We start from the raw sequence: 16,882 nt of genomic DNA, 5'->3' as shown, positions 1-16,882 counted from the left end.
AGATTATATGGAAGCTGTGGAAAGTTTTAAAATAGAAAATGTATTGAGTGCAAAAAAAAAATCATCATCAAAAAATTGTTTAACATCAGAATCTAGGCATATAACGATATGGTGATATATTTCCATAGAACAAGATACATGATTAAGGTGAGACACAAAAAAATATAAGAAATGGAAAAGAGGTCGAACTACAGCTTTGAAAACTGAAATAAACAAGCTGGACAAACAAATTAAGCATAGTATGAGACAAGATCAAGAAAAATGTGAAGAAAATTTATATAAAGATTTAGAGCATAACAGGAAACCTTTTTTCTAGGTACATAAGATGTGGAAGGAGTAAAGACATACAAATTGATAAACTGTGTGTAGAGTCTAACAGATTATAGATGATGTAATGTATGAGGTAGTGTCATCTGTGCCAGGGAGAGTAGAGCAGTACATGTGTACATATGCCAGCATAGCTACCTGGAGTTTTGCAAAGAAGTGTATGTTATTTGACTATCACACTGATTTTGTACAGATGTTTGAGGTAAAATATATTTGTAAAGTTACTTGTGTTAAAAATGTATCAACAGTAGGTCCTGCTGGACAGAAAGAATGTACGCATGTATATTAAGTTGTACTGTTGTAACTTATCAAATGTGCATGTTTATCAGAGAACCCTGGAAGAGAGGAAAGTTTGATACTGTGTTATACCTTCCAGATGCTTCCACAGATCTTAGCAATGCTCTGTGTTTGTATTGTACCAGAGTCAGGTGACCAGTGGTGATGCCATCCTCTAACCAGCATCTAGTTTCTCTGGAATTCTTGCAGCAGCACTTTGGAATCTGACAGGAAAGATTTCTGACAGGTAATATATCTCACACATCCACTCAGACAGAGACATCATCTGGCTTTTGCTGTGGTACTGAAACTCATCACACATCAGCTTGCCTTGCTCTAGTAAGTAGTCAGGAAACAGCAATTCTCTAGTCAGTCAGGGACATTTAGTGAGAGTAGTTTAGTATTGTTTTCTGCATCCATGAGAAGCCATCAGACAGCATTATTTTCTATATCTCTGTGGTTGAAACTCTGTTGTTAACTGTATTCAATATTCTCCTGTTTGCTTTTTTATTTACCATTAAATATTTTAATACCTTTCATTATGGCTGGTCATTTTGAGAATACTTTTAATATCTTGAGAGTACTTATGCTTGATTTAGTGACACTATGGCCGGTCCTGAAAGTCTTGTTGCTTTGGTCACTCCCTAATATTTGCATTAGTATTAATTTTACACAGTATAATTGGGTACCTTTTGTAAGAGCCTTAGGGTAGCTGACTGGTGGCAGCATGATTACCTCAGAGTCTGGGCAGAAAGGGGCACAGCAAGTAAATCTGCACCAGCTTTTCCCAGGTGTGTGTGTGTGTGTGTGTGTGTGTGTGTGTGTGTGTGTGTGTGTGTGTGTGAAATTCAAATATCGACATGTGTGTGGAGAGAGAGAGAGAGAGAGAGAGAGAGAGAGTCCAGACCCAGCTCTGGAGCATGCTCTATGTGCTCTTAAGGGAAATTGTGCTTGGTGCAGACAGCTGCATCTGAAAATACTGTGAGCATCCATCTTTGCTCTTAGTGGCCATCCCTCACCAGAGATGGTGGTGAGGATTGAGTCTCCTTGACTGCTGGCCTGGAGTAGAGTCCAGTCACAGATATATTTACAAAATCTTATGCAACACAGTTTGGTTACACAGAGCAGGTGATGAGTCATCCTAGTGACATCCAATTATATTATACTGAAAAAGAACTGCACACACTGGATCCAAACAAAGCAAAGGGAGAGACAGAATTAGTAATAATGACCTGAGAACACTTCAGCTAGAACTCACAGTGCCATTATAGCTATTATTTACTAGGTCATACAAATATGGGGGGATTCCTCAAGATTGGAGACATGTACTTATTAAACCCTGTCTTTAAGGGAAAGGGGAGTAGGACAAACTCAGAGTCATATGTACCCTTAAGTCTACTTTCATGTTGTGGAAAAACAATGGAGAAGGTAATATTGGATAAGTTATTGTCAGAATTGGATAAGTTGTGGCTTAAAACCATATATCAGCATGCATATTTTGAAAACAGATCTATTACTACCTTTAACATGATGTTTTATAATAATAGCTATGAATAAAAAAATTGTGCTGTGATGTAATTTATATAGATTTAACATCAGCATTTGACATAGTCTTACACAAAACACTGATCAACAAATTAAAACAATTAGGTATCGATGTACTCTTGATAAGATGGATAGCTGTATGGCTTACAAATAGGACATGGCAAGAACCATACAGCAATTGGACAGGTGAAATTCTTGGTTACAGTCAGGGTGCCCCACAAGGCTCTGACCTAGGCCCTTACTTGTTTAGATTACATCTCTCAGACCTAACTTTTTCATCTGAGGTGTTAAACAGTCTGTATGCAGATGACCTGAAACTGGGTAAACTGATTACATGTGTTACAGACAAGGCATGTCTGCAAAAGAACTTGACTAAATTACCACTTGGGCTCAGGAGAACAATATGCTGATAAATACATCAAAAACTAAGCATTTGGGATTTGGAAGCCATAAACTGAAAGATGAATATTTACTACAGCAAACGGTGATTGAAACTGTAGATTCATTTAAGGACCTAGGTAGATCCAGGTTTAGTTTTTCTAATCATAATCAACCAACTGGTTAATGATAGTTATACAACTACAGGTTATATAAAAAGATTTATAAAGTTTAGGAAATCAGAAGTGATTAAGTTATTGTTTGTAAGTTACATTAGACCTAAACTTGTGCATAGAATAACAATATGGAAACTTTATAAGAAAACAAGCATGAGTAAACTGGAAAGAGTACAGTGGAAATAAACCAAGGGCATCTATAGATGTGAAATTTTAAGTTATTATGAAAGGCTAAAATATCTGAACTTGTACAGTGTCAGAGATCTTATTCTGGTATATAGGGCATTTAGAGACAACTACCTCTGGGAATGTTTGGGATTATCAAAAAGTAGTACAGCGTTCTCGCCTCACAGTAAGATGCTGTCTGGTTCGATTCTCAGCTAGACCGTCTTCTGCGTGGAGACATGCGTGAATGGGCGTACCTTCGTTTAAGGTTGTGCGTCAGGGCTGGTAAATCGGCACATAAAAATCAACTACCAATCATTAGCGGACCGGAGTTCCACTGTGGCGACCCCTAACCGGGAAAAGCCAAAAGACACATCAGTACAGAATCATCAGACAGCCCATGTAGAAGATTCTATAGGAATGAGAAATGTAAAAATTGGTTCTCTGAGACAGCAGCTGATGCATGGAGCAGACTACCAAATTACATTAAAGGAAGTACTAGTTTAGATATTTTTAAGAAACGCCTGGACACATCATGGGAACAAGTGTTTTGGTATATTGGCAGGCTAGAAGGGCATTAATACCTGTGCTTGAAATATCTGTATGTACGTATGTATATATGTATTTATGTATGTATAGGTTCATAGGTTAGTACTAAGCAAACTGCCCTTGCCAGCCATTTTAAGCCTAGCCAATTATCCCTTGTGGGACTTAAACCCTGCACCTTGTGTTTATAAGGCAAACACCTTAACCATTAGGCCACCCTCCCAACAGTATTGTATAGTATTGTATAGTACTGTCAAGAAATTCTAAAGTGAATACTACACTTGATAAAACTCTAAAGATTTCAAATAGAAAACTGTTCAGCATTTTGTATATATTCAGCCCACAGATTCATATGGATTAAAACATACTTTAGATGACAATATCTGTAATATCTCTATCACAGCCCTAGAGGTCACTCCACCTTAAGTAGCACTCAGTGTACTGCAAGCTATGCAAGGGAATTTAATTCTGGCATTTAAAGTTCTTAAGGATAAAGTACTTTGTGCTATTCTTGGCCATACAATCTTCCTACTAGAAATAATAGCTTGGGCCTAGAAACAACTAAAACTCCAACCTTAAAAAGATGTTGCTTCTTCCCACAACACTGGTTTTAATATGGAATATGCTTCCAACTGAGAAGTTGGCAGTCCTCACACACCTAAACAAAAATTAGATTTTTTTTTTTTTTTTTTAGATTTAACATCTATAAGCCAAATTATATATGATACAGACTCCAAGGGAGCCTTTACCGAGGTCATGAATCTGTCTAACACAGCCAGTAAAACCACCAAGGGGCCACTCCAGTGGCCCAGGGGGATAAAGCCCTGACTACGACCCAGGCGACTCAAGTTCAGTTAGTAGGTTGAGTGACTGGAGAGCAGTAGGAAAGTATGGGCGTGGCTACCCAGGGAGAGAGCAGCAATGGGGGAGTCAGATATCCAGCCAACAACTATTAATATCTCACACGTCTGTAGTTTTTGTTATGGATCTCAATCCCATTTCTCTTATGGTATCCGTACCCCTTAATTGTCTTCAGCCATGCAAGTCTTCCCCATTTACATCCTCAGTACAAGCATATGATGTCATCCAAATATTTATTTTCAGAACTTCCTTTATCTATCTATCCTGTTACTTATCTAAAGCATTCTTTTTATAAAGAAAATAGTCTACTCCAATAGGTGCTTCACTGAAGCATTAAAAAAGGAAGCAATTTTCATTATCGTCTTCTTCCTGATGGGGATCTCCTTTTTGCCACAGGTGCTCAATGTCATTCCAAGAACTTTAACTGAGATTCTTGGAACAGCTGAACTGAAAGTAAGAATATATAGCAAGTCTGAGGCTGCAGTACCTGAAGTATTCCCCTTGCTAAGAGGTACAGCAATATCGCCGAGGTGCAGAGTGGTGCAGGTATCAACATCATGAATACAAACAGCAAACTTCTCGCTGCAATAAAGTACTTTAAACATATGACAGATAGTTGTGGAATTCATGGTTTCTTGACAGAACTGTAGTTGAAACTTAAGAAACTGGGTCTCACAAGCCCGACAATCAGCCTTACCTATACCTCAAAATAATCATAACTTTTTGTTATCATTTGTTGTTAAAGTAAGCCCATTAGGCAAGCATGCTGCTCTTTACATGTGACTAACTGCACACTGCAGTGCAATTAAACTCAGAATGAAAGGATCTAGTTAGGATTTCAACAATTCTACTTCTCTCTGGTAAACTGTTGCACTGTTCACATTTTACCAGAATAAATTTGGAAGTAGTAAAATGGACAGGGCAGCTATCTCAGTGTTAGTTATCACCTCAAACAAGTCTGTACCAAAGTACAACTAGTTTTCAAAAGTAATCACTGAATCCAATCTAAGTATGTTTAGACTACCACAGTGCCCTGAGAGGCACTGAACTGCTCTTTGAACACGTGTATAACTACAGCAGCACACCTAGAATAATTATCTCCTCTGGAATAGCCAAAGTGAACTGTGTGCTACTGCTCTGGTCTCCCTCATTCCCAAAACTGGAACACAAATATCCACATTTTCCCAAAACATACCAAGCCTGTTAGTCTGCAACCTTATTTAACTGCATTTAAGTTATTTATAATACACTACAGCTCATACTTTTTTAATTTTATATATATATATATATATATATATATATATATATATATATATATATATATATAAAATCTCCTTAATTGATCAAGTTAGTACCACTAGGCTAGAGGTGTCTTTTCAGGGCAAATCCAAGGTGGTATTTATACGACTAAGGGAAATTGTTTCAAGGCATCAGGGAACTTCCTCTACTCTTGTTGTTGTGAGTGGAAACCATTTTGGAGGAACATTTCCTGTTTCCGTTCCTGGTGCAGAGGCAGCCTGGAGAAACAGGGAGGCAGATGGAGAGAGGAGGAAAAGGAGTAGTGAAAGAAATGAAGGAGAAAGCAAATATCAAGAATGCAGAACATTTGCAGAAGTCTGAGGAAATATATCTAAGAAACTTGTTTGAAGAAGATGAGTCAGCAAATGATAGATGTATAATTACAACCCTCCCAGGAAGGAGGGTTATGGGATGACTTTCTTAAAGAAATGGTGGTGCAGGGTGAGCTAGAAAATGGAGGAGATATTTCCTCGGGGGACATTATGGAGAAAATATAAAAAGAAGCTGTGAAGACAATCCTGAAAAATAGTGGTGAGACGGAAAAGAAAACATATGCATAGAAAGTAGAAGAAATCAAAAGTGGAGTAGCAGAAAAGAAGGCAGAAGAAAGTGAAAAACAGAAGTATGTGGTAAGGATTACGAGTAAAGAAGAAAAGGAAATGGACAAGTATTACATGTGGGACAATTTAATAGCTCCTTTGGATGTAAAAACACATGAGATATGAGCATTTGTTCTTATTAACAAAGAGATATTGTGTGACATTATATTTCAGACTGTTATTTCAATGAAACATTTTCTTGGAGAATATGAAAAAAAAAGACCATCTCATGTAATCTTTATTTCATAAAAGCATTTAACAGGAAAACTAAAAAAGAAGTTTCATGTAAAATTTAATAATCAGACAAAGCTTCCTCGAAGGTTGCCTTCAAAAGACCCCTGAGTATCAGTTTGTTCTTTCTCTCCTGCAACACTCTAGGAGAGAAAGCATGACAGAACAAACATGATTATTGCAAATGGATGGCTCCCAAACAGTAGAGACAGCTACTGTGGCCATCGGTCAAAGACATTTTCTGGGAGCACATCATACATTTTTTAAACCCAGTGGGTTTGTGCGCCTTGCTATCCTTAGACATTGCAACCCACAAGCAATCAGAGGAAAAGAGAAAGAAAATGACTGAGGACTAGGTCCTCTAACTAAAACGGCGGGCCTAGCCCTGCAGACGAATTACACGAGAACTAGGTCCTCTTAGTTAAACGGGCCTAGCCTGGTGTAAGATAGAAACTAGATTTTCCACTAAACAGATTCAGTCACACAGGAGAATATTTTAAATAAAATATAGAGGAAGCAACACGAGGACTAGGTCCTCAAAGTTAAACGGGCCTAGCCCTGTAAAGAACCGGGTCTTCTAATTCAAACAGACCAAGAAGGCACAACACACACACACACACACACACACACACACACACACACACACACACACACACACACACACACACACACACGCTCAAGGGTAGCAAATTAACAACTGTAAGAAATTAAGACTTTAGCGGGTCCCCGCTAAAGACCACCAGTCAACAATAATCACTTGACAGAAAATAATCAATAGGCGCCCCTATTGATTAAAAACGCCAAACTAATTCTCTAGACAAGAAAAATGCAAGTCCGTCTAACTACTGAAATACAGGAGACTACTATACTAGTCACACAAGGCCACAAGGCAATTTAGGCAAATCCTAACTGTAAATAACAGAAAAATACGAAACCGCCAAAACTAACGGTTTAGGTAAATCGCAATTGTGCCTAACTACTGGTACACAGGATACCACTAACAGGGTCACACAACAATCACAAGACAATAAAGATAAGTCCTATAATGTATATATTCAATAACTATGCAAAAGATACTAGAATAATGAAAATTTGCAAAAACTTAGCCAGAGTCAAGAGAAGCACATCCGAACTCGTTGACACAGCAAACAAGATCTGGGGATTGCACTGGTGCACCATGGGATACCTGCTTAGCCATGAGCCAACCAGAAGTCTTCGAGCTTGAAAATCGGCAGAGTCGGAGCGGAGGATTGGCTCCAAACCCATATGTAAAAATGAAGGTGAGATTGGACTACCTAACATGAGACATTTTGTGGCATTATATTTTAGACTGTTATTTCAATGAAACATTTTCTTGGAGAATATGAAAAAAAAAGACTATCTCATGGAATCTTTATGTGATAAAAGCATTTAACAGGAAAACTAAAAAAGAAGTTTCAAGTAAAATTTCAAACAGAGGTAGAAAGAGCAACTTTGAAAGGACATTTGAAAGCTTTATGTAAAGAAGTACTAGACAGTGCAAAAGTTTATGACAAAGGGAGTTTATTAACTGGTGGTTGGGATTTTAATACTGTATTAAAAATAGAAAGAGAAAAAAATTATACATATACCAAGCATTGCAAATGTGGACGGGAATAGTGAACTACTGGGGGAACAACCCAAAACATTTTTCTTTTGTAGAAAATGACATTTGATAAGTAAATGTTACAAAAGAAAATGTTATATTTATAGGAAAATGGGACATGATGCAAAAATATGAATTGAAATGTTAATTTATTTATTTTATTTTACATTTGTTTACCAGGATGGTCCGACTGAGACGGTGCCCATTTTCAGTGAAGGCCCGGCAAGAAAAGTTTGTCTAAGCTTACATACAAATTATCACAATAAGTAACAGAAATTATAAACAAAATTGACAAAAAAATGAATGTTAACACATTTACAGGATAAAAATGTAAAAACAAAAATATATACATAGTATCAAATAGAACAAGACTTTAAACACTTTAATATGCACAAATATATGGCTGAATTTATATATGTGGAGGAACATAACATTAATTAGAAAATTAAGCAGGTTACATAGCTAGTAATACTTCCGTGGTGAGAGTTACAGCTAGGAATATAACTACTTATAGAGAAGTAGTGTTGTTAGAAGGGTTATGTTAATAGAGTTAATGCATGCGGCCAAGTTGTATAAGTAATGCTAAGTTAATAATTAACCTGGAGTGTTACATGTGCAAAGCCAGGCTTCAAATAAATGTATTTGGAGAGATATTTTGAAATTATTAAGATTGCTTATGCATCTAATACTATGTGGAAGGGTATTCCAATTTTTAGCAACAAAATTAGTGTAGAGAGCGTTGCCGGCTGTATTAGATACTTTGGTTACTTGAAGCAAGTCTTTGTTAGATGATCGAAGAGTACGAAGGTTAGAGTACGGTTGTAGAAGACTTTTTAGGGAAGGTACATTGTCAGGATTGTGCATTAATTTTGTGAGCCATTATTAACTGGTTATAGTTAATAACATGAGGTAGTTCCAACCAAGAAAGATTTTTTAGACATTGGACAGTGATGGGTTGAATGTGTGGAATCATCTTATTAAAACATGATTCTAAATTTACTTAGTTCTGACTTTTAGAGGTTGGTAAGTATGGGGGATGCATATAAGAGTGAGGAGAGAAGGTGGGTTCTAGCTATGGCTCTTCTTGCAGCATCTGTTAAGAATTTTTTGTTTCTATACATTGTTCCCATTTTCTTGTGAACCTTTTTGATTGTGTTAGAAATGCATATGTCAAATTTTAGTCTGTTGTCGATTATAATGCCTAATAGTTTTGTTTGGGAATCTGGAAAAATCCTAATATTATTACTGGTAGTGATATAAAAGTTAAATGGGAAGTTAGAAGGTTTAGCTGGATGAAAGATCATAAGTTTAGTTTTATTAGGGTTGAGAATGAGTTGCGAGTTTGCTAGCCATGTTTCAATATCAGAGAAGGCTTTTTGTGTGACTGTAAAAAGTTGAGTTATTGTGGATGCTGCACATATGAGGGTTGAATCATCTGTGTATTGTATGGTAGATGCTTGAGAGGAGGCAGTCTTAAGATAATTTTTGAATATGCTGAAGAGGAGGGGCCCTAAGATTGAACCCTGAGGGCCTCAAAAGTCTAACAGGAAGGAGTGGGGATAGATCTTGCTTCCATTTCACAGCTTGCTGGTGGCTAGATAGATAACTGAAACCAGTTAACAGCATCAGGGTTGATATTAAGATTTTTCAGAGTAGACAGTAACTTAGGATAGGAAACTGTATCGAATGCTTTAGACAGAACCTAAAAGACCGAAGACACTATTTTGCAATTGTGTCTGAAATTATTTACAGTATTAGTGAAACTTAGAAGGGATGTAGTAGTGCTATGATGTGGTTGGAATCCATGCTATGATGATGAGAGAAGATTGTTGTTTAGAAGGTGTTTAAGAAGTTAAAAGTGGATACCATTAGTTCTGTTGAATTACCTCCTTTGTGTAATGGTGTAATATATGCAATTTTCCAAATAGCTGGGGCATACTGTTCTGTTACAGAGCGGTTTATAAGTATTGACACAGGAAAGGCAATAACATCTGCTGTTAATTTTAGATATTCTGCTGGCAAGTTATGTGCTGCCAGTAAAGTGGGTTTCAACTTCTTTAATAGTATTCCAACAGTTTGTTTTGGGACTGTCTGAAATGAGAATGCATCTACAATATTGCTTGGATTGTTGGCATTTATGGATGGATTGCAAACATGAAAATAATAGTAAGGAAAAAGAGAAGAAAACAAATTAATAGAAAAAAATTTTGAAGTAGTAGAAATAGAAGAAAAAATTAGATGAGAAAAAAATAAAGATGGTATTTTTATTTATTTTTTATTTTATTTTACATTTGTTAACTGGGGGTGTCTGACTGAGCCAAAAATGCCCTTTTTCAGCAGAGGCCCAGGGAGAAAAGCTCCACATAGAAAAATTACAGATACATTTAGTTATTTAAACATGATCAGTACACACACAAATTACAATATACATGTTTTTACAGTGGTATGCAGCACATCAACAGTTACAGTGGAGAGAACAAAAAAATATTAATTTAAAAATAAAGATAGTAAAATATTAGTGGTGTACAGCTGAAATTTGGAACCTAGGTAGAATACATCCATAGTACACAGGTACAGTACATACATTGTAGATTAGCCAGTGTTTGTAAGATTGAAAACTATTATCAAGTACTCTAGGTTTAGTATGTGTACCTTATCCGCTTTCACTAGCCTGGGGAGCAATCATGGCACTGTCAACTTTGCTTGAGATGTTGCCTGATGAGGTCTTTAAAGGAGGCTTTGGATGATGTGTTTTGAATGCTGGTGGGGACAGAGTTCCATTTTTAGCCACTGAACTACTATATATAGTGCATCTCCAAAGCTATTGTAGCTGTTGATGACTTCTAGTAGTAGTTTGCTTGATGATCTAAGAGGCCTTTTGGCTGAGTGATGTTGTACTAGGTTTTTGAGGGCAGGACACTTTGGGGCGGTAATAGACTGAATGACAGAGGCAGAGCTGATTATAGGTTAGGAGGTTAGGTAGTTCAAGCCAATGGAGCTATCGCAAAGCAGTACAGTGATGAGTTCTATATGAGCAATTTGCAGCAAAGCGGGCAATTCTGTTATGGCAGGCTTCTATTTTGCTTAGTTCAGTTTTGTTGAGATTAGTCAGAATGGAAGATGCATAGAGTAGATAGACGTTGGGAGTGAGCAATGGCTGATCTTGTGTTGTTGGTAAGAAATGGTTTGATAGGGTAGACTGATCCCAGTTTGGCATGTACTTTTTTAATCGTTAAGTTGAGATGACTATCAAATTTTAGGTGGGAGTCCATGGTTATTCCCAATAGCTTAGCCTGTGCCACTGTAGCGATTGGAGTAGCATTTGTGGAGTAGATACTGAATTGACTGTTATCAGTGTTTTTGTTAGAACTGGTTATAATCATAAGCTGAGTTTTCTTTGGATTGAGGATATGTTGGGCTTTGCTAAGGTAGTTTTCAATGTCAGAGCATGCTAGTTGAGTTGTTTGCAGGAGGATGGGCATGTTTTGTGCAGCACAGATTAAGGTAGTGTCATCTGCATACTGAATGATAGATGCATGCTGTGTGGAGGCATGGAGGTCATTTGTGAAGATTGTGAATAGTAGTGGTCCTAAGACAGAACCTTGTGGGACTCCTATAGTTATGGGCAGCTGAGCAGAGAGAGAATTTTCCCATTTCACAGCTTGGTACCTGTCAGTTAAGTAGCTTTGGAACCAGGTAAGAGTGGAATTTGACAGGTGATATTGGTTTAGTTTGTTTAGCAGGATTTGGTGCGAGACTGTGTCAAATGCTTTGGACATATCCAAAAAAGAGTTGACACCTGCAGGCCTTCATTTTTGAGACGGTTTACTGTGTCTGTGAAGCAGAGGAGGGCTGTAGTAGTACTATGGGCAGGTCTGAACCCATGCTGAGTAGGTGACAGGATGTTGCTGTCTAGGAGATATTTTAGCACCTGGGTATGGATGCATTTTTCTAGGATTTTGGCCAGGGGGAGAGTAAAGCAATGGGCCTGTTGTTATTAAGTTCAGTGGAGGTCTCGCCTTTATGTATGGGTGTAACATAGGATATTTTCCAGAGTCTGGGCACATAGTTTTCAACAACTGATCTGTTTAGGAGAGTGGAGATTGGGATAGCAATAGCATCTGCTGTGAGTTTCAATAAATAGCTGGAGAGTAGGTCGGCTGCTGTTGAGGTTTTTAGTTTGGAGAGCATGCTTTTGATTGTGTTTTGAGAGTAAAGCTTGCATTAGTGTTATTTGTGTTGGGGGGGATAGTGAGGAATGAACTGTGCTGTGATACTAAGGATAGAATTGAGTTCACAAAGTGGGAGTTGAACTGTGTTTCTATGGGAACTTTAGTGTCAGGGGTTGTTGGTTTGGGGGTAGCCTTTTGGGTGGGTTTTAGTAGTTGGTTTACATTTTTCCAAAATTTTGGGGGTTGTGTTGGCATTTAGTTTGTAATGTTGTGTAGTAGGATTTTTTGTCCAGCATAATGCATTTTTTTGCACAGTTGCGCAGTTCTTAGTACTTAGTTAGGTTTTGTGTTTCTTTGGTTTGTTTATAGTAAAGCCAGGCAGTGTCTCTGGACTTGAGGATTTGTTTGGTTTCTTTACTGAGCCAGGGGTTTGTAGAGGTTCTAACCTTGATTTTGCACAATGGAGCGACAGTGTCTAAGTGTTGTAGAAATGTTTTTTTGTAGTATGCTACAGCCTGGTCAAGTGGGTGGGTATAGAAGATGGTTCTGAAATAAGTGACAAAAAAACTATTGGGAAAACAGAACTCAGGAAAAAATTCTGAATAGTGCAGTACAATATATACAAGAAATGTTCAGAAAAAAAGAATGTAGTGAAAGAAACATGGAATATAAAAACGTTATCAGAAAAAGTGAGTAAAGATTTGGAAAAGGAGATTTCTTTCAATGAGCTAGATAAAGCATTAGGATGAGTAAATATATATTTGGCTGCAGGGCCAGATGGAATAGGGTACAAAAATTTAAGGGATTGGCAAAAAATATATTTTTAAAGATTTTGAATGAATGGTTAAATGAAGGTTTTATGTATAAAAAAATATGTAGTGGAATACTTAAATTCATATGAAAGAAGGAAGACAGAAGGAAATAAAAAAATGGAGACTAATAGTATTGAATAATAATGATTATACGATCTTTAAGAAAATAATGCAAAATAGATTTGAAACTAAGATGGAAAATATTATATAAGATAGTATTTATAGTATAAACAGAAGGGTTGTTAAGAAGTATTAATGATAGTTAATGGACATGAACTCGTATAGGTAATCACGAAAGAATATAACAGAGAAAGTTAGAAAATTATGTATGTCAGCATAAATTAATAATAAAGTAAAAATACTTGTAAACAGCTGGTTAAGCCAAGAGGTACATATGAAGAGTGGTGTAAGGACTAGTATGTCCAATGAGTTGTATACTCTTTTCATTAGTCATAAATGTGATAAGTTTGTAATTTATTTCACATACTAAGGAGGTGGGGTATACATCATCTGAAGGGTTAAGAATTCCAGTTCTGTTAACATATGCAGATGACATTATAATAATTGCAAAAAACAAAATTTGAATAAAAGAATTAATAAATAACTTCCACAAATGAATGGCTAGAGATGATAAAGAGAAAAGGTTTAGGTGATGGAGTAAATATCAAGAGTATATACTTTACAATGAACAAAAATTCTGTGTTACATATAAAATTTGGGTATAAAGATGCAAGTAGAATTGAATGGGGAAAAAACAATAGAAGAAATAAAGCAAACATCTTTTTCTGTAGAACATAAATTATCATTCAGGAAAAAAGGCTTTTTTTCCATATCTGAAAAGGAATTATTGGATATTTTTTTTTCATTTATACGGAGGTTCTAGATTAAATCCATTAAAAAGTGGAGTTTTGTATGTAAATAAAGAAGGGGGTTGGGGTTAATTAACCCAGTGGTATAAGCTACTTCATTAAATTTGTACAAAGTGTTAAATGAAAAAGCTGAGAGATTAGTACTAAAACTGTATAAATATATGTATGATAAATTTGGGGGTATGGTAAAAAAACAGAGTAAAAGAGAATAAGAGTATATAAATGAAAAAATGAAATGTTACCAAGAAAAAAAATATTTTTGTGGAAAATAAAAACTGATGTTATAGAAAATGATAGAAAAGTATGGTATAAGAATATAATGATAAAACATTACTATGTAAAACCATGGGAACATCTAACAGATGGTAAAATTAAAACTATAGAAATAAGAAGCTCATGGTGTAATCAGAAAGTAGAATGTCAAGATTTTTTTGTGGAGTCTGGTAATAGATAAATCACCAGTAAAAGGAAATATGCCATTTAAAAAGAAAAGTGACATAATATGTTTATATTGTCAAGAAGAAGAAACTAAGGCACATGTGTTTTTGAAATGTAAGAGAGTAAAAAAAGCTATGGAGAAAACTATGTAAATATTTTTTAAGATATAAAAGATGTAGATAAAAAAAACACGGATTTGATTCTTCTTCTTTCGGCTTTTCCCGGTTAGGGGTCGCCACAGCGGATCATCTGTCCGCTCATGATTGGCAGTGGAGTTTTACGGTGCTGAGTTGCCAGCACGGCACCCAACCTTCCAAAGAAGGCACACACATGCACACACTCACACCTAGGGCCAATTTAGAGTGTCCAATCCATCTACTACATGTCTTTGGGATGTGGAGCACCCGGAGGAAACCCACGCGACCACAGGGAAGACATGCAGACTCCGCACAAAAGGCACCCCAGCCAAGAATCGAACCAGAGAACCTCTTGCTGTGAGGCAGCAATGCTAACCACTGCACCACTGTGGCCGCCCATGGATTTGATTAAATATAAGAATAAAAGAAAGAATATGTAATGAGAATAGATAAGTTATTTTATGTTATATGGGTTATATGGAATGTAAAAATAAATGAAATTATGTTTAATGGTAAATAGAGTTTAGTAAAAATATAAGTCAAATTAAATGGTGGTTATGAAAAATGAACTGGGGGTCTAATAGGGATGAAAACTGAGCAAATTGTGAATATTTGTAAACAGATTTGTATATTTACATATTTGCACAGATGTAAATACTTTATAAATAAAAGTTATTTTACTATATAAATAAAGGACCCATAGTCTTTTCGAAAGGTGTCATGGGAGCTTTTAAACCCACATGATCTACCACCAACTTAAGAAGATGAGACCTCAGTTTAATGTTTCATCCGAAGGATGACACTCACGAATGTAGCACCCCCCCCCCAATATGCTGCACTGCAGTATCAGCAATCTACCTACCTGGTTTAGAACTAGAAACCACAGCATTCTGCTCCAAAGGCAAGTGTGCTTCCTTTTACCCCAACACCGCTGTGGTGGCCAGCAACTTCCTTACCTTTCCTTATGTCTTCATTTGCAGTCTTTATATCCTCTGTCTTTTGGCTACCAGACAGTTTGAAATCATCCTTCTGATCAATAACTTCACTACTGCTGCTACCACCATCACTCTCTGTAATGTCACTTTCAGCTCCATCCTCATCACTGTCATAGTCATTTTCATCACTAGTCTCTGAACAGTCCTCTTTGGTTTCCTTCCTTATGTTACTGTGCCTGGACTTCGATTTCTGCACACCTAATTCAGCATTCATCTCATTTTCCTCTTTATCACTTTCATTCTCATCCAAGTCCTCTGAGTCCTCTTCACAACCATGGTTACTAGTTAAATTTTGCTGAAACTTTGGCTTGTGCACAAAGTATTTCCCTTTATTTATCATATTTCTTCTTTTACTTCTCAGGTCCCCAGTAGATTTAGTGTCACTGCTGATTTTCTCTACCGTGACTTGATGCAATACTTTCTTGGATGCTTTTCTGAGAGGTGAAGCAGATTTCAGTGACCATTTTTTCTTCTGTTCTTTGCCCACACTCTTCTGTGGTATCTGCTTCACTTTAGCAGCCATTAAAAACTACAGGAAAAAAATAAAATCATGGTAAACAACAAATAGGAAACAAGCAGTAAACTAAACAACAGCCATGGATGGTTCTTACTATGACAATTTTACTTAAATTAATCCTTTTAATATAGACAATTTAAGGATTTCTCAAATTTGCTAACTGTTTCTGGCTATTTTGATCTCTGCATATAAAGGGCTGAGCCTCCAAAATGGCATGATATACTGTATGGAGTTTGCAGAGAATTATACTGTACAATTACCTGGAAAATCCTTAGTAAGTGATCCAAGAATCAAAGGCAGATTAGCAGCTACTCAATTTAAATAAAAAACAGAAAATATTAATCTTAAAAAGTAAACAAAACATCACTTTTGTATGGAGATTCTTTTTTAAGCCTGAAAGGCACAAGGCACAATAAAGGTAAATACTCGTTTCAGGCAGCTTTTACATTTCTTATAGCTACAATTTAATCTGAATGTTTTACAATGTTGTAATTTGTCCATTTGGAATAACCATTCAGACCTTAATTTGATACTACCTATAAATGTCATCTCTCTATACTACTCTAAATAATTCTTTTCCACACACTTAATTCCCTGTAAGGCTTACTGACAAAGTGCTAGGAGAATAAATAATGTGTTTCTTGTTTATTATCTTCTTTTTCTTGACTTTATATAAATTGTGAGTGGAGAGAAGGCTCCTGTTGATATTGGAAATTCTACAAAGAAAAATATTGACAGCATTTAGTATTGCCTAAGAAATCCTGGTACATCATTAGTCACTGCTGTCACAGTGGGAATATATGTTTCACTGCAACAGTACCTTTTCGTGCTAATATAGGAAATAGCACGTTTCTGATTTTTTCTTTGTGTAAGTACTGCCAGACAAAACAATGAAACCATCAAAAAATGCTACTT

At 36.3% G+C, this 16,882-nt stretch overlaps 1 protein-coding gene across 1 annotated transcript in view; it reads right to left on the bottom strand.

The window, feature by feature from the left end:
• RRP36 (ribosomal RNA processing 36) overlaps positions 1 to 15,984 on the bottom strand; it is a 349,049-nt gene extending 333,065 nt beyond the window's left edge. The window contains exon 1 of the mRNA XM_044061146.1: positions 15,412 to 15,984. Coding sequence (XP_043917081.1) covers positions 15,412 to 15,973 — 562 coding nt within the window. The 5' untranslated portion in view covers positions 15,974 to 15,984. The remainder of the gene's footprint in view (positions 1 to 15,411) is intronic.
• Between the last annotated feature and the right edge of the window lie 898 nt (positions 15,985 to 16,882).

The sequence above is a fragment of the Protopterus annectens genome, chromosome 1.part0, assembly GCF_019279795.1.
Source record: "Protopterus annectens isolate FY-2018-M chromosome 1.part0, PAN1.0, whole genome shotgun sequence".
Lineage (NCBI taxonomy): Eukaryota > Metazoa > Chordata > Ceratodontiformes > Protopteridae > Protopterus > Protopterus annectens.
The sequence above is the reverse complement of the archived record's forward strand: the minus strand, read 5'-3'. Positions and strand labels throughout refer to the sequence as shown.